General features: G+C 35.8%; 1 protein-coding gene across 3 annotated transcripts in view; it reads right to left on the reverse strand.

Moving 5' to 3' along the window:
• RALGAPA1 (Ral GTPase activating protein catalytic subunit alpha 1) overlaps window positions 1-21,043 on the reverse strand; it is a 307,831-nt gene extending 286,788 nt beyond the window's left edge. For 2 of the 3 annotated variants that reach the window (XM_051977984.1, XM_051977983.1), the window contains exon 1: window positions 20,403-21,037. In XM_051977984.1, coding sequence (XP_051833944.1) covers window positions 20,403-20,508 — 106 coding nt within the window. In that variant the 5' untranslated portion in view covers window positions 20,509-21,037. Of the gene's footprint in view, window positions 1-20,402 lie in introns of all 3 variants that reach the window. The other variant, XM_051977982.1, reaches the window with a different exon arrangement.
• Window positions 21,044-21,343: the final 300 nt, after the last annotated feature.

Genomic DNA, 21,343 nt, shown 5'->3' on the forward strand with positions numbered 1-21,343 from the left:
TTCCACACAAATTAAGTCTGATCTAACCAACTGGAAAAATATTAAATGCTCTTGGATTGGGCGAGCAAATATAATAAAAGATGACAATACTACCTAAATTAATCTACTTATTTAGCGCTATACCAATCAGACTCCCAAAAAACTACTTTGATGAATTAGAAAAAATAACAACAAAGTCCATATGGAAAAACAAAAGGTCAAGAATTTCAAGGGAATTAATGAAAAAAAAAGCAAATGAAGGTAGCCTAGCTGTACCAGATCTAAAATTATATTATAAAGCAGCAGTTACTAAAACCATCTGGTATTGGCTAAGAAATAGACTAGTTGATCAATGGAATAGGTTAGGTTCAAAGGACAAAACAGCCAATAACTTTAATAATATAGTGTTTGACAAACCCAAAGACACCAGTTTCTGGGATAAGAATGCATTATTTGACAAACATTGCTGGGAAAATTGGAAATCAGTATGGCAGAAACTAGGCATTGACCCACACTTAACACCGTACACCAAGATAAGGTCAAAATGGGTTCATGATCTAGGCATAAAGAATGAGATGATAAATAAATTGGAAGAGCATAGGATAGTTTACCTCTCAGACCTGTGGAAGAGGGAGGAATTTATGACCAAAGCAGAACTAGAGATCACTATTGACCACAACATAGAAAATTTTGATTATATCAAATTGAAAAGTTTTTGTACAAACAAAACAAATGCAGACAAGATTAGAAGGGAAACAATAAACTGGGAAAACATTTTTACAATCAAAGGTTCTGATAAAGGCCTCATTTCCAAAATATATAGAGAATTGACTCTAATTTATAAGAAATCAAACCATTCTCCAATTGATAAATGGTCAAAGGCTATGAACAGACAATTCTCAGACAAAGAAATTGAAACTATTTATAGACATATGAAAATATGCTCCAAATCATTATTAATCAGAGAAATGCAAATTAAGACAACTCTGAGATACCACTACACACCTGTCAGATTGGCTAGAATGACAGGGAAAGATAATGGGGAATGTTGGAGGGGATGTGGGAAAACAGGGACACTGATACATTGTTGGTGGAATTGTGAACACATCCAGCCATTCTGGAGAGCAATTTGGAACTATACTCAAAAAGTTATCAAACTGTGCATACCCTTTGATCCAGCAGTGTTTCTACTGGGCTTATACCCCAAAGAGATACTAAAGAAAGGAAAGGGACCTGTATGTGCCAAAATGTTTGTGGCAGCCCTGTTTGTAGTGGCTAGAAGCTGGAAAATGAAAGGATGTCCATCAATTGGAGAATGGTTGAGTAAATTGTGGTATATGAACGTTATGGAATATTATTGTTCTGTAAGGAATGACCAGCAGGATGAATACAGAGAGGACTGGCAAGACTTACATGAACTGATGCTGAGTGAAATGAGCAGAACCAGGAGATCATTATATACCTCAACAACGATACTGTTTGAGAATGTATTCTGATAGAAGTGGACCTCTTCAATAAAGAGAGCCTTAATTGATCAAAGATGGACAGAAGCAGCTACACCCAGAGAAAGAACACTGGGAAATGAATATAAACTACTTGCATTTTTGTTTTTCTTCCAGGGTTATTTCTACCTTCTGAATTCAATTCTCCCTGTGCAACAAGAAAACTGTTCGGTTCTGCACACATATATTGTATCTAGGATATACTGCAACCCATTCAACATGTAAAGGACTCTTGCCATCTGGGGGAAGGGGTGGAGGGAGGGAGGGGGAAAAATCGGAACAGAAGTGAATGTAAGGGATAATACTGTAAAAAATTACCCTGGCATGCATTCTATCAATAAAAAGTTATTTTAAAAATTTTTTTTTTAAATTGTTTCAAGAAGGTTTTTTGGATGGTTTTCTAGGATTCTCTAAGTATATCATCATGTCATCCTTTAATTTCTTTTTCTTTTCTAGTACGATATTGAATAATAGTGGTGATAATGGGAATCCTTGTTTCTTATTGGGAACAAATCCAGCTTCTTTCCATTACAAAAGCAGGCTGTTGGTTTCAGATACTGCTTATTATTTTGAGGAAAACTCCCTTTATCCCTATGTTCTTTAGTGTTTTTAATAGGAATTGCTATATTTTATCAAAATAGCTTTTCCTGCATCAATTGAGATTATCGTATGATTTCTGTTGATTTTGTTACTGATATAAATTTCTATCTTTATTTTGGCTCTTCCTGGTTTAGGTATTGGTACCATATTTGTATCATAGAAGGAATTTGGCAGGACTCTTTCTTTACCTATTTTTCCAAATAGTTTATATAGTACTGGAATTAATTGTTCTTTAAATGTTTGATAGAATTCACTTGTAAATCCATCTAGCCCTGGAGATTGTTTTCTTATGGTGTTCACTGATGGCTTGTTAAATTTTTTTCTAAAATAGGCCTATTTAAGTATCGTATATACTCGAGTATAAGCCGAGTTTTTCTGCCCAATTTTTGGGCAGAAAATCCCCTCCTCGGCTTATACTTGAGTCACTAGATAAAACATGTGTAAATATCCCTTTGAATGCCCCCCTGCTGTGTAGTATACAGCATGAGTGCCTACTGTGATACTACAGGGCCGGCCGTTGCTACAGTGATACGGCCCTTCCTGTAGTATCACAGTCGATAACCGGACTGTATACTAATGCTGGCAACCACTCTACATACGTATACCGGCACCCGCTCTCCTCCTTTGCGGCACCGGTGCGCTACCTAAACATACTGATATAATAAGTTTTCCCAGATTTTTGGGTTAAAATTAGGGGTCTCGGCTTATATTCAGGTCGGCTTATACTCGAGTATATACGGTAATTTATTTCCTCTTTTCTTAATCTGGGCAATTTATACTTTTGTAAATATTCATCCATTTTAGTTAGATTGACAGACTTGCTGGCATTTCACTGAAGTAGTCAAGTTCACCTTTCTCATTTTTGATGCTGGTAATTTCGTTTTTTCTCTCCTTTTTCTAATCAAATTAACTAAAGATTTATCTATTTTCTTATTCCCCCCATCCCCCCCAAAAAACTCTTACTTTTACTAATTAGATCAATCGTGTCCTTAGTTTCAATTTTACTAATCTCTCTTTGAGTTTCAGAATTTCTAATTTGGTATTTAGTTGGAGATTTTTAATTTGTTCTTTTTCTAGCTCTTTTAGTTGCATCCCCAATTCACTGATCTCCTCTTTCTCTATTTTATTCACGTAGCTATTTAGAAATATATAATTTCCCCTAAGAGCTAATTTGGCAACATCCCACAGATTTTCTATACTGTTTCATTATTGTCATTCTCTTGGATGAAATTATGAATTGTTTCTATGAACTGTTGTTTGATCCACTCATTATTTAGAATTAGATTATTTAATTTCCAATTGCTTTTTAGTCCATCTTTCCCTGGCCCATTACTGAGTCCATTTACAACCATACCCACCCCATCCAACGGCCCCAAATAACAAATACAATGTTCAAGAGTTACAGATATCTTTTTCCCAACTAGGAATGCAAACAGTTTAACTTTTAAATAATATAGATTTTCCTTCTATTTACCTTTTTATATTTCTCTTGAATACTGTTGTTTGAAGATAGATTTTCTGTTTAGTTCTGGTTTCTTCAATAAAAACAAATGAACTATATGCCCAAAGGGCTATTAAACTGTGTATACCCTTTGATCCAGCAGTGTTTCTGCTGGGCTTGTATCCTAAAGAGATCGATCATAAAGGAAAGAAAGGTACCCACATGCGCAAAAATGTTTGTAATTGTAAACTGAGTAAATGCCCATCAGTTAGAAAATGGCTAAACAAGTTATGGTATATGAATGTTATGGAATATTATTGTTGTATAAGAAATGATCAGCAGAATGATTTCAGAGAAGCCTAAAAAGACTTACATGAATTGATGCTAAGTGAAATGAGCAGAACCAGGAGATCATTCATTATACACAGCAACAGCAAGATTATACAATGATCAATTCTGATGGACATGGCTTTCATCAATGATGAGGTGTTTCAGACCAATTCCAATGGTCTTTCGATGAAGAAAGTCATCTACACCCAGAGAGGTGACAGTGGGAACTGAATGTGGATCACAATATAGTATTCTCATTCTTTCTATTGTTGTTTGCTTGCATTTTGTTTTTTTCTCTTTATTTTTCCCCTTTTAATCTGATTTTTCTGGAATAGCATATTTATGGAAATGTGTACAGAGGAAATACACATGTTCAACAATATATTAGATCACTTGCCAACTGAGGGAAGGGATGGGGGAAAGGAAGGGAACAAAATTAGAACACAGGGTTTTGTAGGGGTGAATGACGAAAATTATCCATGTATATATTTTGAAAATAAAAAACTTTAATTCAAAAAAATTGTGCCAGGATAAATAAGTAAAGACAATTGAAAATCTCTTACTTCATTGAAGTTCATCTCCTCCCCTAAAAGATGATCCTCAGTCTAACAGGATCATTAATTTTTGGTATTTCAGGCCCTCCAATCCTTTATTGTAAATGCTGCCAGATCCTGGGTAATTCTAATTGTTGTTCCTTGATACTTGAATTACCCTTCTCTGGCAGTTTGCATTACTTTTTTCTTGCCATTATAATTCTATAGTTTTGCAACAATGTTCCTTGGGGTTTTCCGTTGTGGGATCTCTTTCTGGACATGATGGATGGATTCTTTCAGTGACTATTTCCCCCTCTGTTTCTAGTATATCAGAGGAGTTTTTCCTTGATAATCTGTCAAAGAGAGTTATGCACACTCTCTCTCTCTCTCTCTCTCTCTCTCTCTCTCTCTCTCTCTCTCTCTCTCTCTTTTTTTGTCATGGCCTGCAGGTAGTACAATCATTTTTAAATTATCTCTTCTGGATCTATTTTCCAGGTCAGCTTATTTTTCCAATGAGGTATTTTACATTTTCTTCCATTTTTTTTCATTCTTTTTAGTTTATCTGACTGATTCTTGATGTCTCATCATCAGCTTCCATTTGCCCAATTCTAGTTTTTAATGTGTGATTTTTTTCCTTTCGTTAGCTGTAGAGGAGCGGAACTCTGGAAAAGTATACTTGAAACAAGGATACTTACAACAGGATGTTTACTCAGTGTGATTGATGAGATAATGGTTCTCTAGTTTACATATACTAGCACTTAGTATGGTGATATAATGGTTCTCCAATTGATATGCTCAGCGTGCCATAGTGATCTAATTGTACTAAGGTATATAAGGGCTGAAAGGACTTGAAATAAGCAGACTAGAGACTCCAGTGAGTGTGTGCTTGAGCTCGAGCTACATCTCAGACTCACAGACTCCAGAAAGTTAACCTAGACATTACAGTTAGCTTTTATATCTTTTTCCATTTGATTAATTCTGTTTTTCAAAGTATGGTTTTCTTCACTGGATTTTTTTTTTTGCAACTGGACTACTGTGTTTTTGAAAGAAGTGATTTCTTCAAAGGAGATTTTTTGGATTTGCTCAATTTATTTTTTAAGGAATTGCCTTCCTTTTCCAAGCAGTTAACTCTGTCTTGCATTTCTCTCATTTCTTTTCTCATTTTTTATCTTCTACTTCTCTTATTTGCCTTTTAAAGTCATTTATGAGCACCACTTCCAGAAGTCTCTTTGGACTTGAGACCAATTCATATCAATGTTTGAGATTTCCTCTATGGACATTTTGTCCTTAACCTGAGTTGGTGTGTTTTAGTCATTCCTGTCACTCATAGTAACTTTCTATGTTCATGGTTCTTTTCTATTTCTTGCTCATTTTCTTTTTTCTTTTTTTTTTTTAGGTTGAGCTCTGCTCCTAGGGTAAAGAGGGTGCTGTCCCAAGCTTCCCTGCAGCTCTGAGCCTTGGCTTTGAGTTCAGAGGCCTCTTGTGTTTGGTGTTTTGCTCAGAGCAGGGGGGTAGATTTACCTGCTCTTTCCAGGAAATAGCCAGATTTCCCAGAATTAGTCCTCTGAGTTGAGACTAGAGGTTGCTCTACTAATTTACTTTGCTACTAAGTCAGGACCAAGGATCTTAGTTGCTAATCTGGTATGTTTAAAACCATCTCACTAACTTTTCTTTCTTGAAGTCTTTTCAGTCTATTCTGAATTGAAGAGTGGTTTCATTCCATCAGACCCTGTTCAGAGGCTTAGTTTCATGTAGTTTTCAAGGGAAACTGGGAGCGCTTGAGCAGCTTCCTGGCTTGACTCCACCATCTTGGGTTTATCTTATGGAGCCCCTCTCACAGAGGCTTTGAGAGATGCACTGGTATCAGGCCTCAGAGGGAGCCTACAAGTGATGGGGCTAACCAGGAGCTAAGCTTATTATGTTCTTTAACCAGTTTCAACTATGTATTTCTTGTTAAATAGATCTTAGAATATCTATACAAATAAATGTAATGTGTCTTATTTCATGTAGAATATGGATTTAGTTTTCTTCTATGATTGTGTACATGTGTGCATTGACATTTTCCTTCTAAAATAATAAACTTAGTTCTTTCTGATTTTCTGACTTGACCCAACATTTTATCGACAGTACCAATCTAACTTCCTGGGAAATGGAAAGTAAAGGATGGCTAAAGTGAGTCAGCCTGAAATTGTGGGTTTTCAGTGCAGGACACCTAGACAGAATTCTGTAATTGAAAGCTTGAAGAAAAAAGGTGCAATGAGATGAAATACAAATACTCCTTTATCCAGAAAGCAAGACATTTGCTGAGAAGATGACTAAGGAACAGAAAATAAAAGCAGGTGGAAGGAAGCTGAAAGCTACTCTTAGAAACAGGCATTGCTTAGAAAGAAATAGACAATATGCTAATGAAAACATGCTCAGTCTAAGACACTGTTCCTAGAAAGAGCACAATTTATTTTCAAACCAAATGTGGATAACTGGACAAATTCTAAATCAAAATGTTAAGCTCAACAAGAGTAAGAATTGAGACCTGTTCCTCTCTGAATACATACAAACATTTGTTAAGCATCTAGTGTTCCATCTGTTCTAATCTCTATGGAAACATCTAAAATCTAGATATGGATAGCATATGCACAGTCCCTATCTGTGGGGCTTAAAAGTGAAGGGGGGGGAGGGGAGGAGGCAAGAGAAGGAAGAATTATTGCAAAAGAATGAGTTAAATGACAAAAATATATATATTGAAAAAAGTTATGATCTGAGGATTCATCTGATAGATCAGAAAAGGAATAAGAAATGATTTCCAAATGAAGCACCATTTCTCAAATTTCACATTCATTTCTTAATAAAAATAACTTTTTCATCAAAAATAATGTCAATGGTAAAAATATCAGAGTTGTGATCTAACAATCTGGTATCATCTCATAAAACATCCAAATGTTAAAATAATGATCTATTAGGACTTTATGCCACTTATATGTATGTACACGCACGCAAGCACACACACACACACACACACACACACACAGAGAGAAAAAGGAAAAAACCTCATCTATAGAAAAATATTCATAGTTATTCTATAATAGCAAAAAAAAAGTTTAAAAACAATCAATGTCTAATAATTAAAGAATGGCTAAATACAGTACATTACTGTAACAGAAAGGAAATAATGTGGTAGGGAGAATTCTAGAAAGATAGTAAGTAAAGGCCAGTAAATTTCAAGTTCCCCAGATTTTTCCCACAAACAGAATTTGCAGCTCAGGACAAACATACACAGGTAAAAAATTAAGATTCAGGGCAGAGCTGGGGTCCTCCTGGTACAACCCAAGAAAATCCAAAGAATTAACCAGGAATTAACCACTGTAAAGCACAAATACCTCCAGGATAGCTTCTCAGAAACACCAAATGGGGGACCCTAGAACTAGCTGGGTTTGGCTAGAGCCTCAGCAGGAACCACAGAAATTCACCCCTTGGACTGTGTTTGGAGGGGGAGAAGAGGGAGAGGAAGGAGAAAAGGTTTTCTGAGTCCAAGAAGACTGAGGGAATCTTGACCAATAAGGAATACCAGGTCCATCTGTGCTGCAGAGTTACAGCCCAGGAAGAAAAGGAATCAGCATACCTAATGAGTATAGAATTAGAAGGGATAGCACTTGCAGGAAAGTAGAGTTTTTGGTTTGGGGTTCCAAGTCAGAAAGGAGAATGGAAGTGAAGCATAGATGTTGGAATCCTAGTGTTTGTTAACTCAACTTGAAACAAGGTGATAACTCAAGGGAGATGTTAGAATCCTAGTGTTAACTCAATGGAATTGATACAATGCTTGTGTTCACACCTTTAGAGAGCTCATATAATCAAGAAGTATTTAAGTACTCATTGGAGTTCACAAGTATGGGAGATTCACAAAGTTAAACTTTGTAACTTTATGAATTCACACCTCCCTTAATCCCTGCCTCCAGAAGGAATCAAACTTTGGGAGATCATATATATAGAAGCTCTTAGAGCTTCAAGTTAGTTACTTCAGAACATTGCCAGGGGTTGGAGAGGAGCACTCTGGGAAGAAGCCCACAATCCCTCTCTCGGAGGCAAGACAGATTCATTCCAATTTTCACCTTGAGTTGAGCTAGAAGAGTCAGATCCATTCCATCTTTCACTTTTGTGCTGGCTGGAGGCTGAAGAAAGCAGAGGCAGAAGCAAAGGACAAAACTGCAAGAGCTCTTAGAACCAAGGAGAGAGAGAGGCTTCTAAGAAAACTAACCGGGCTATATTGAAGGACACAATAAAAGATTTGAACTTTTAGCACCTGACTGCATTTGGGTGATTATTACTTTTAACTGAAACTAAGGCTGCATCCAGAAAACCTCTCCAAGAAACGTGCTCCCAGAGAAACCTGCTCCCAGAGAGAACCATTACATTTTAAAGAAGAAAAACACCACACACAGAGGCACCAACATCCCCCCTCTCCCAATGATTAGAAGTGCTTACAGTAATATTTCTCACTAAAAAAAAAAAAAAAAAGTGAACCAATAAAGAAGCGAAGCCAACCACAGAAACTTACTATGGGAACAGGGAAGTCTGGGGTTCATCTTCAGAAGATGGCACTGAAGTAAAAAAAAAAAAAAAAAAAGCTCCTTCTACCCCAAAGAGTAACATTAAATGGCTCCCTGTCTGAAGAGGGGACACCAAAACTCTGAAAATCCTTAAAGGAGAAAATCTCCTTCAACTCTGCCTCAGTGAGGGACCCACAATTTCATCTTTGTTATATGGGTGGGTTCAGCTCAGTCCTGAAATTCATTGAATTCAATTCAAATTCTATCCCCAGCTGAAACCCATCCAAGAGCTAACTTAGGACTCTACCCAGGACCCCTTTAGCTAAATCTCTCAATATAAAAAGAGCCAAACTAAAATCCTCTCTTTGCAGAGTTCCAAACATGCGATGCTATACCAATCTTAGCATCCCAAGGAGCCCTGTCCACTGGAATACTCTTTCCAGTGCTATTCTCTCTTTACCCACATCTATTTTCCTAACCAGACTTTACCCTTATTTCCAATCCCCATAATAAACCTCTTTTATCAATCTAGGTTTTCGGGTCTGTAAATTCCTTTACAGGGAGAGCCTCTGTGTCACCAGAAGGAAGTTCCCCAAAACTCGCTACCCTTGTGCTGAATCCTGAAGGGTTGCAGGGGAGCCAAATCCCTCCATTTGATTTCTGAACCCTGAACCTGCCACTAGACCTCTCATTTAACTCCCTGATCATCAGTAACCCTAATTTCACTTGGGTACCCCAAATCTAAACCTCATCATGTCCAAAAAGAATTTATAGAAAAACTCAAAAAGGAATTTTAAAATCAAATGAGACCTTGAGGAAAAACTAAAAACTACTACTAATAAAAAACCACCCCAAAAAACAAGAAGATTATGAAAAAAAATTAACCAACTAGAAAAGAAGTCAAAGACGAAAATAACTCTCTTAAAATTAGTATCAGGCAAAGGGAAAACAGTGAAGTATGAGACCTGTTGTGCCAAAGTTCCCTTTTTAATGTCGTGACCCAGTTTCTCCAATTGTCCTATTTAGTTATTCTGCCTTAGGTTATAACCTTTCCCTCTTAATGTTTGACAAGATAAAGATTTATCCATTTTAGATGTCATTAGAATATCAGTAACCTCCCCTACCATTAGGTTATCCCCATCTAGGTGCCTCCCCTACTATGTCATTGTTCTTGTTATTCTATAAAAAGCTTGCTGTCCCGATACTCGGGGGGCTAGACTCTTTGAGATGATAAGTCTCGTCTAGCCTTGAAATCAAACATGGATCCATTGGAGCCAGTATTTCTCTCCATTTAATAAACTATTGAACTGGTCTCTATTCTCTGTCTTGCCTGAGCAAGTTTCTTCGGCATTACAGACCAAGAAATAACAGAACAGAATATAATACAATGTGAAACGTAAGAAAAAAGGTCTGGAAAACAGATCAATAGGAGAAAATATAAGAATAACTGGTTTACTTGAAACCCTGTGACCAAAAGAACATTGACACAATAATGCAAGAAATAATCCAAGAAAATTGTCCTGGAGTGTTAGAAAAATGAGGGGAAAGTAGAAATAGAAAAAAAATCCATCAATTAATACCACAAAGGGCTCCTTTGTGGAAAACACATAAGAATTTTATCATCAAACCCCCGAATCAAAGAGAAAATGTTGCAAGAAATAAGAAAAAAACAATGCAAATACCCTGGCATTACATTTGGAATTATACAAGACTTATCAGTAGCCATAATAAAAGACTGCAGTTCCTGGAATCACATATGCCAGCAAACAAAAAACTAGGCTTGTAACCAAAAATATATTCAGTAAAATTATCCAAAATATTGAAGGGGGGGAGAGGGCAATGGACATTCAATGAAATTACAGATTTTCAGGACTTTCAACTAAATCCTAATTCAATAGAAAATTTAACATATAAGAAAATCAATATCAAAGATCAATTTCAAGGAACATAGACAAATTTTTTATCTTTTTTACATGGAAATGTCTACTATATGTTTAAGATTAACATCAGCAATTAATTGAGTAGCTCAAAATTAAGACTGGGGCAGAATTGAGTATGATTTTGACTTTAAAAAGCAAAATCTCCTAGGAAAAGGTAAAAATAATTTTGCTATACAAATGAGGTACAGAAGAACAGACACAGAAGCATTAGAGAGGGGAGGAGGGTTCATAGTTCTGAATACCTACTCACAGTGGAAATGGATTAAATAGATAACACTACATATTTAGGGGAGGGATGAAAGGAGCAGGAAACAATGGGGAAAGAGGATAAGGGAGGGATCCATAGATGGGAGGAGGTTAGGTAATAGGAAGGCAAGTTAAGGAGCAGAATTAAAACAGAAGAGTTAGCAGGGTATGGGTATGTGTACATATGTGTATGGGTATGGGTGTGTGTGTGTGTGTGTGTGTGTGTATAAATATATCTGTGCATAATTAACTATAACCTGCTTGAGGGAGGAAAAAGGATAAAAAAAAATAAAATTTATTAAGTGTGCAGCAGAGAACAAAAGAATACAAAGCAGCAAAGAAAAGATGGCCTCTCATGAATGTAATTTCTTCTATTTTATATCTTTTGTTGAACTGGTGTTACATATTTTGATTCCTTAAAGCTATCCTTTTTTCCATCGTGCTATTCCCACCCACCCCACCCCACCCCAAAAAAAAGAAAACAAGGTAAAGTATTGAATTCAAATTCTACCTCAAAGCCCTACCAAGTCATAGAAACTCTGAGTCACAAAAGTTTTTCTTCTTTTGTAAAGTATAATTAATAATTACTTCTTCAAAAGATTGTAAGGATCTCATGAAATGTTTGTAAAATTTGTAAAGAAAACTTCAAAGGTTAACACTATACTAGCTAAAGTGAAGTAAGTAGAACCAAAACAACACTGTACACAGCAACAAGATTATGTGATTTTCAATTGTTATGGACTTGGCTTTTTTAAACAATGAGGTGTGTAGAGGGCTGGAACTATGCACTGAGGTCAGGACTGCCGAGCGCTTGAGGCTAACTTCTGATTGGACAATAATCTATGTACATATACTTGGAAAATGGTCCTTTCCACTATCCGAACCGGCTCATTGATTGGTGTATAGAGGATAGTAGGAGGGACTAGGGGGTGGAGTAAAGCTAGCCAGGGACACACTCTCGCAGTAGATGAGAGAAAGTGGTCAGGTTGAATCTGCTTCCATCCTGGTTCAATCATCTAGGGACCAAGAATAAAGACGGCCTTTTTGCTTATCCTGACTTCCACTGATTCTGGGGTGTCCTGGGTGCTACCCCAGTCATTACAGAGGTGATTCAAGCTAATTCCATCTGCATCCGGAGAAGGGACTATGTGTTAAAATGAGAAAAGATTTCTATTTCCATATGAATTTTGAGCTCCAACCACAGCTGTAGCAACTTTTTTCAAATCTCAGTAAAGTGCAAAAGAAACAGTGTCATTCCAACATTGAGTTAAGTGAGATTGAGGAGCTTCCACCAATCTACAAAAAAACAACTAAGAGGAAAATATCAAGAAAGGACTGAATTCTACAATTGTCTTTCAAATGATGAATATATCAAATAAAATATCAACCACAGACTGACATCAGGACTGGACAGTCCTTACCCAGTTATGGCATATGAATGACAAAATAATTAATGTACTATGGGAAATGATGAAGGAGATGGTTTCCAATAAAACTGAGAAGATATATGAAGTGTGGAAAAGTGAAGTAAGCAAAACAAAGAATTCTTACATAACAGCAATATTGAAAAGATCATCTTTACGTGAGAAGGCATTTTTCTTTTTTTCTTTCTTTTTTTGCTGAGGCAATTCGTCACACAGTTAGGAAATATTAAGTATCTAAGGCCAAATTTGAACTCAAGTCCTCCTGACTTTAGGGCTGGCACTCTAAATCCTGTACCATCTAGCTGCCCCTGAGAAGGCATTTTTCAAAGATGAATCACATAAAATCTCAATACAGATCATCATTGACAGATGGAATTTTTGCTATCAATTCTGATGACTGGAGATGCTAATTTTGATCTCCTACATTAATTAAAATGTTATCTTGAGGGAAAAAAATTCCATTTTTCTTATCAGAAGAATTATGTTGCAAAGGAACATATATTCAATTATTATGTTTAGAATATCATTGATAAAAAATATTGTGGAAATTATTTTATCTCATTATGTGTACCTACATTGCCTCAATAGTGCCCCCCTTGGTCCACAAAATCTAAAATATTTAGTTGGCTGACCTGTATTCTGGATAATGAATCAGCAATAATTTAAGCTTTGGGTTTAAAAAAAAATTAGTTCTTGCTCTCAACCTAATGGGGAGAACAACATGGAAACACCTATGTACCAATAACATCTACACAGTATAAATTGATGGAAGTCGTTTAGAGGTAAATCACTAAGATTAAGGAGGACTGGGGAAGGCTTCTTAAAGAAACAAAGTTTACCCAAGACTTGAAGGAAGCCAAGGAAGCCAGAAATAAAGAAAGAAAGAATGCTAGCCATGGGGAACTGTCAGTGAAAACATTTAATCAGGATGTGAGGAACAGAAAGATCAGTATCACTGAATTGCAGATAATGTGGAGGAGAGATAAGAAAATGAGAAAGGCAAAAGAAATTAGAAGTGATAGGGAGCCTTGTACTCAAGGGGTATATATACATATATGTATGTGTGTGTGTGCGTGTGTGTGATATGATCAGATTTGAATTTTAAGAAAACTGATTTGACAGCTGAGTGGTATTTATAATGGAGTGGGGAAAGTCTTGGGTTAGGGAGACCAAAGAGAAGGCTACCTGCAATAACTGTCCATATGTGAGATAATGAGGCACTGTACCACAGTGGTTGCAGTTAGAGGAGAGAAGGGGACAATAAAAGAATAAAGGAGAGAAATTATGCAGGATGGCATATTTAGATTTCAAAGCTGGGTAACCATCTTTGAGCATAGCTATGAGTAACTTATTTCATGAGAATAATAATTACATTGAAGAAATGGAAGGTTAAGATATTTAAGTGAATATCAATATGTTTGTATTGACTGACTGAGAGATTGTCTGTGAGACTTAATGATGAATATACGGATTGAATAAACATACTAAGTGATGCCAATAAAGGCAAAGCCTGGAAGTAGCAAAGGATAAACAAGTATTCCAAAACACTACAGAGATCAATGATAGGAAGATGGGACTATTATGAGTAAAAGTGCATTCAGTAATTCAAAGGCTGGTTATGCCATCCAAATGCATATGGCAGAGACTATCCCTGGTACAAACCTTCAATTCAAAAACTAAGGCTGGAAAAATGAGTTAAGCCAAAGATAATAACCATTTTAAAAAATTATCCAAAAGGAGAAGTAACTTCACAGAATTGCAAGTGGAGACTTAAGGAGAAAAATAAGGGGTTTTTCTCCTCAAGAACTACATGAATACTTAAAAGAAATTAAATAAGAAAAAATGTTGTGAAGAATTTGGAAACAAATAGCCCAGAATAAAAAGAGGTAATCTAAGCTCATGCAAGTAATGGACTCTCTCTAAGCTATAAAGATTAAAGCATGAGAGAGTAAGAAACATTAGAACAAAAATCAAAAGATTAAAAAAAAAAAAAAGGAAGCAATATCAGTTATCTGATGTAAAAAAAAAAAATAAGTTGTAAAACTGGTAAAAGATATAATTTAAGAAGGACTCCTGATCAAATTTATAAGAATACAAGATATTCCCCAATTGGTAAATGGTCAAACGATATGAATAGACAATTTTCAGATGAAGAAATTAAAATATCTATAGTAATGTGAAAAAATACTCTAAATCATTACTGATTAGAGAAATGCAGATTAAAACAATTCTGCCTCTCTGGCTAAGATGACAGGAAAAGATAATGATAAAGGTTGAAGGGGATATGGGAAAACTGATGGAGTTGTGAACCATTCTGGAGAGTAATCTGAAACTATGTCCAAAGGGCTATAAAATTGTGCATACCCTTTGATCCAGCAATTCCACTACTAGGTCAATATCCCAAAGAAATCATACAAGAAGGAAAAGGACCCACATGTGCAAAAATGCTTGTAGTATCTTTTTTTGTGGTGACAAAGAATTGGAAAACAAGTAGATGTCCATCAATTGGGGAATAGTTGAATAAGTTATGGTATATTAAAGTAATGTAATATTATTGTTCTATAAAACATGATGAACAAACTGATTTTAGAAAGGCCTGGAAAGATTTAGATGAATTGATGCTGGGCCAAACAAGCAGAAACAAGGATACATTGTACAAAGTAACAGTAAGATTGTGCAATGATCAACTATAAGATTTGATTCTTCTCAGTGGTTCAGTGATCCAAGGCAATCCTAATAAACTTTGGATGGAAAAAAAAACATCCACATTCAGAGACTGAATGTAAATCAACATATTCTGTGTTCACTTTTTTTCCTGGCTTTTTTTTCTAGTGGCTTTTCCTTCTAGTGGCTTTTCCCTTTGGTTCTGATTTTTCTCTCCCAAAATGATTCAAGTAGAAATTTTTTTTTTAAAATACACATGCATAACCAAAAAAAAAAAAAAAAAAAAAAAGGTTGTTTTACATGTAATTGGGGAAATTTTTTTTTTTAATGCACTCGTATTAGCTATTATTGGAGAAAAAAAGGTGGAGGGACTATATGTTAAGAAATCCAAAATGAAAACTGCCCAAAGTTATTACACACAGAGGACAAAGTAAAAGTAAGAAGAATACATTAATCCCCTTTTAAAAGAAAACTCAAAAGGAAAAGACATAGTAATGGCATAGTCAAAATCCAGAGTTCCAACATCAAATAAAAAATATTACAAATTCAAATACAAAGGAAGTACAATCAGGATCACACAAAATCAGGTGCTTCTATAAAAATATTCCAAAACAGAAAAAAGACTTTCAACAAAGACAGCATTAAGATATTAAAATTTAATATTATTTTATTAATTTTAATTAATATATAATTGACTTAATTTAATATTAAAATAAAAATAGTAAAAAAGATAGTAAAATTTACTGTAAAACAATCTAATCCTATGGAAGAAAAAATGTGAATTTTTAATGGAAAAGAAGAATTTCTGATTCTTTTAATGGAAAAGAATCAAAAATTTCTAATGAAAAATCAAAACTGAATTGGAGATGAAAAATACAAATACAAGAATTAACAGAAAACTTCTAATTTACCTTTCTAAGATATTTGAGGAACTGGAAAAAAGCTATGTGATGATACAGTGCTAACATTCTAGTGGGAGAAGTAAAAAGTGTCCCTTCACAACCATGAGTGAGTAAATAAGAAAACAGAGGTGAATTGGTTCTGTTTTGCAGGCATCAAAAGAAGAAAGATTTCAGGAAAGGAAGGTAATGTAATAGTATACAAAGGAGGGAAAAGGGTGTAGAATTTGTTATTTCTTCTGATGTGTGAGTGAAGATATGCAAACATGGAGAAAGGGATAGGAGAGAAGGCATCATATAAGCCAAACTCTTAATCAGAAACAAGCAAAAGAAACAAGAGATGAATACAGAGTTTGATGTAGAAATACAACAATATCAACAATTAATTAAACATGGAGATGAGGCAGTTAAAAGGGAGGATAACAGTGAAGGGGGAGTAATAGGTCAACTAAAACAAAACTTCCTTAACTTGAAAAATAATGATTATTGTAATAATTGATAATAATATAAAAAGAATAGTCTAAAAGGGAAATTGGGAAATGGTTAGACAAAATAGTAGTATATCAAAGTAAGGGAATGTTATTTTGCTACATGACAAAAAAAAAAAAAAAAAAAGAATTTTAGAGAATCCTGGGGAGTATAAATTGACAGAAGCCTAATAAGAAAAAAACAATTCATACAGTAACAGCATTATAAAGAAAAGCATCTTTGGAAGACATAAGAATCCATATCAGTGTAATGACCAACCATTTCTCTAGAAATGAAGCATGTTATCCCACTTCCTGAGAAGGAAAACTCAAGGTACAAAAACAAAAAATTTTTTGGGGGGAGGGGCTATGTGAACTATATGGATTTATTTCATTTGACTATGCTTATTTGTTAAAAGATTTTTTTCCCCTTAATAAGTTTTTAATAAGAAGCGTAGAAGGGAAAAGACAATTGAATATGTTGACTTTGAAATACCTCTAGGACATATAAGTGATCAACAATAGGAGGCCATTCCTCAGGAAGAAAGTATAGTACTAGATAAAAAGATCTAAGAATCGTCAGAAGAAAAATGATGATTAAGCCCATGGAAAATGGAAATAACCAAATGAAAAAGTAGAGACAAAGGAAAAAATATAGGGCCCAAGAGTATCAAAGGATTTTCAAAGTTAATGAGTATGGCATAGAAAAAGAGTTAACAAAAGAATATTTGAAAAAAATCAATGAGGCAGGTAGTAAACCAAAGAAGAGAGATCAATGTCACAAAATCCTTAAAAGTAGAAAATATCTAGGAAAAGAAAGAATATCTAAAATGAAAGTACATTAGAATTGACAATTAAGAAAATATTGGAAGTTAAAATTGCAGAAGATTTTTTAAAAATTAAGAAAAAAAGGCAACAGAAAATCATAAAATGGAGATATATTAAAAAGACAACAAGGTCACAAAACTAGTAAACTTGCTAACTTCTATAAAATTAAGATGACCTCTCAGGTCTCTTCCAAGTTCTTTTACACCATAATTCTAAACCATTCAAAAACCAAGCATATTCTACTTCAATAACAGTATGTATTAATTCTATCTAACTAAAACAGTATTTTTTAAATGAAGATTACAATTTTTAAAAGATGTATTCTGATTCATTATTTTAAAAAAACAACACACATTTAAAGAAAAACAGAGAAACCAAAAGATCTTTGTTTTAAGCTTTAAATAACTCCACTTTTTCAACCAGTAAAAACAGTTCATCTGCAACAACATTAATTTAGAACACAGTCTTCTAAATCTATTCTTCCAAAGAAAACTTTTGCAAATGCTATTATTTTCCTAAAGTAGAACTATGATCCAGGGACAACAATTATATTAGATTATCTTCTGATACTAACTATGGTATCATGGACATGGAAATTTTATCTTGAAGCTAGTGGATCATTGAAGTGAACAAGTTTCAAAAATAGTGCTGAGATCAGAGAAATCTATGAGGACTCTCAAATGATATGGTAAATAACTACTATCTCTTCCTTCTAAATTTATTTGTATCTGATATTACACTACTCAATCTGAAAAGCATCTTTTCAAAATTTCAAACTCATTTTCCTCTCTAAGTATGTTAACGTAATTACTCCAATCTATATCCATCTTGCTAGTTTGTAGAAACTAAGGAATGTTCAAGTGTACAAAGGAACTCTGTCAACTTACAAGAATTTATAGGCCTTATTTTAGGTATCAAAATTCTTATATTTACAAAGACTGCCCCAACAAAAAACTGCAGCAGTCTGAAAATAAGAAACACTTAAGAACGGCCACTCATCTATTACATTTCTCTATGTACGTGTCCCAAAGAGAACTATTAACACTATAAATATTTTAGGATCAAGGTATTACACTTGCAGGATCAATTTTTGAACCCTGTTTCACCCAAATAATTGGAATTTATCAAAGCAAATTGCTACAAAGCAAGATGATCAAATATAGATTTTCCATTCAGAGACACTTAAAACACTAAATATTTTTATCATGTTCACTAGATTCCATTTTTAAAAAATATCAAACAGTTCATAAAGGATTACAAGGAAACTAAAGTTTTTATTAGAAAAAACTACATGTTCAACACAAAATATCACACTCAAATGATGGTCGTCTTAGTTGCATTAAATAATTGACCTGTCTCTCTCTCTCTATCACAATCTTGTCTTTTCTATGACTAAAGCAGTTAACTAAGTGAAACAATGTTGGCACTAACTGTAATGAGAGGAATTATAGAACCACTATTCCAAAACTATACTCCTGTTTGTTTCTTCTTGTCAGTATATTAATCTCTTAAATTACCAATGAATGTTACCTTTTCATATTTAACCCATTTACTTTGCTCTCTTCCATATCACTTAAATTCTCTTTCCAAAGTATTTTTATTCACAGGCAAAAAACAAGATACTTCTATATGGAAGGAAACAGATTCAGACTGAACTGTATCTGCTAATAGTAATAACTTTCACAATAAATACTGACACTTAGAAAGTATTTTACAATTTGAAAGAATATTACACTCATTACCTCATTTGATCTTCCCAAAATCATGGTCCTATTATTCTACAAATAAGCAAACTGATGCTTAGGACAGCAAACAGCTAAATTGTATCTGAGGTAAGATCTGAACACTGATCTTGTCAACAAGTACCCTCCATATATCTATACACAGCTTTAACATTTATGGTGTTTGACATCTCAGTGACATTTCCATCCCGAAAGCTTTTTAGGATTCAGATTTTAAATATAGTTTACCACCTATCTTCTGTAAAAATTATTTGTTCAATTATTAAATAATTGGCCATTACATTTCTCAATATTTTATACCTTGTCAATAATGAAGAACAAAAAAGACAGCTAGCTCAAATGTGGGATTTAACTTCACATTAGCACTAAATATTGTATTTTTCATTTCGTACCTGTAAACCTAATTTTCAAAAACTGGGTCAAATATCATCCAGCCAAACATCTAAAAGTCATGACTTAACTTTGCACTCCAAACACAAGTAGGTGATGTCCCATTTGGTACTCCAGCATTAACAAAGGCAATGTAGGAGGCCAAATGACATGACTGGTCGAATTTAAAATAAAAATCTGACGCAAAAATTTCTAAAACATCTTATTAATTCAAAGAAGCAAACTTCTTTCGGATTGTAGATCTCATTTCTGGAAGGGAATGACAGTTTTAATTCCAAATGCTAAAAGTGACATGAAATAAGGTACCCCACAATTAACAGTTGGGAAGAGCCCTTTCACAAGAAAAGTATGGGCATTACCCACTTAGAAGGGTATTTGCAGCTGACCTCTCTGGGATCCTTCTCAGTCAAGAAGCTTGAAATGGAAGATAAAAGGATGATTATTATTTTAGAGAATTATTTAGAGAATTAGAGAATTTAGAGAAAGAAATCCTGTTATGAAGATGATAGTAGTTTACATCTGGTAAACATATCAATATTCAAAGCCTCAAAAGTCTTCCTGACAATCTCCAAGATGATGTATTACTTTACAAAAGTAATCAACATAGTCAACACAAAAAATGCATTAGGCCCTACGTGGAGCTCCTCATTAATGCTCCACATAACTTCAGTCTTTGCCAAGTCTTCCCTCGCCAAGATGAGGGTTCCCCCCCTCCAGGTTGTCCCTTTCCCAGAAGAAATAGGACTCGCCCCACCCCCACCTCCACGGGACGCCCAGAGCAGGTCAACACTGGAGAGATTCCACCGAGAGGGAAGGGCAGGAGACGGCGACTATGGGGTCCAGCCCTGGGGCCTCTGCGCTCCTGCGCTCCCTCACCTATCACGATGCGCAGGTGCTTTAGCCGAGTCAGTGCGTCCTTCTTGGTGTCCAGCACCTTCTGAGTGGACTTCTTGACGTCCCCGTGCGGCTTCTTAGAGAACATCCTGCTGCAGCCTCCGACTCTCGCTGGCTCGGTCCGGCGGCGGAAAGGGCTGGGAGTGGGGAGGGCGGGTAGGAGAAAAGGCGTCAGTAGCTCATTCACGGCGGTGAGTTCGGGGGCTCCTGCAGAGCCAAGCTCCCCAGACAGAGGCCAGGTCCGCGGCCTCCACCTCCTCCGGCCTCCCGCCGCAAGCCCGAGACACCGCCGACACCGGCTCCAATATGGCGGCTCCTTCTTCCAGGCCTTGAACGAATGTAGGGAGCCGAGCCAGAGCCGCCGCCGCTTCCCTTAGCGGCTGCTGCTCCTGCTGCGGCTCCTGCTCCTCCTCCCTCTGCTCCTCCTTCTAATACTTCTCTTTCCTCTCGGCTACAGCAGTTCCCCGCCTCAGACTGGGGGCGGGGGTGCGATTGGAGAGAAAAGCCGAGACCTAGAAAAGAGAAGGCGGAGGCAGAGGCCCACAACCACAGCAGCTCTTCCTGGGCTCTTCCTAGGGCCCCCTAAAGGTTAAAGGCTCCTTTGGTACCGCCCACCAGGCCGCGCCAAAACTGGAAATTAAGAGCTGCAATAGGGTTTCACGACTCTGCCGTCGGTGGCGAATGGTTCCCATGGCAACAGCCTTCTGTCGTCACTAATCTCTTACATCATGTTGGCGTGAGGTCATATCAGCCTTTTCCCCATATTTGGTTTTCAATGGTGGTGTGTCCAGACAGAGGAGAGACAAAGGTAGTTCTGGAAGACAAATAACTCCTTCTAAGTGCTGTCTTCTAACCATTAATAGTGGGTAGATTTTATTTTAGGAATGATCTCTCCACTATCTTCATGCTCTCCTGGCAAAAGA

Source organism: Antechinus flavipes, chromosome 2 (genome assembly GCF_016432865.1).
Source record: "Antechinus flavipes isolate AdamAnt ecotype Samford, QLD, Australia chromosome 2, AdamAnt_v2, whole genome shotgun sequence".
Lineage (NCBI taxonomy): Eukaryota > Metazoa > Chordata > Mammalia > Dasyuromorphia > Dasyuridae > Antechinus > Antechinus flavipes.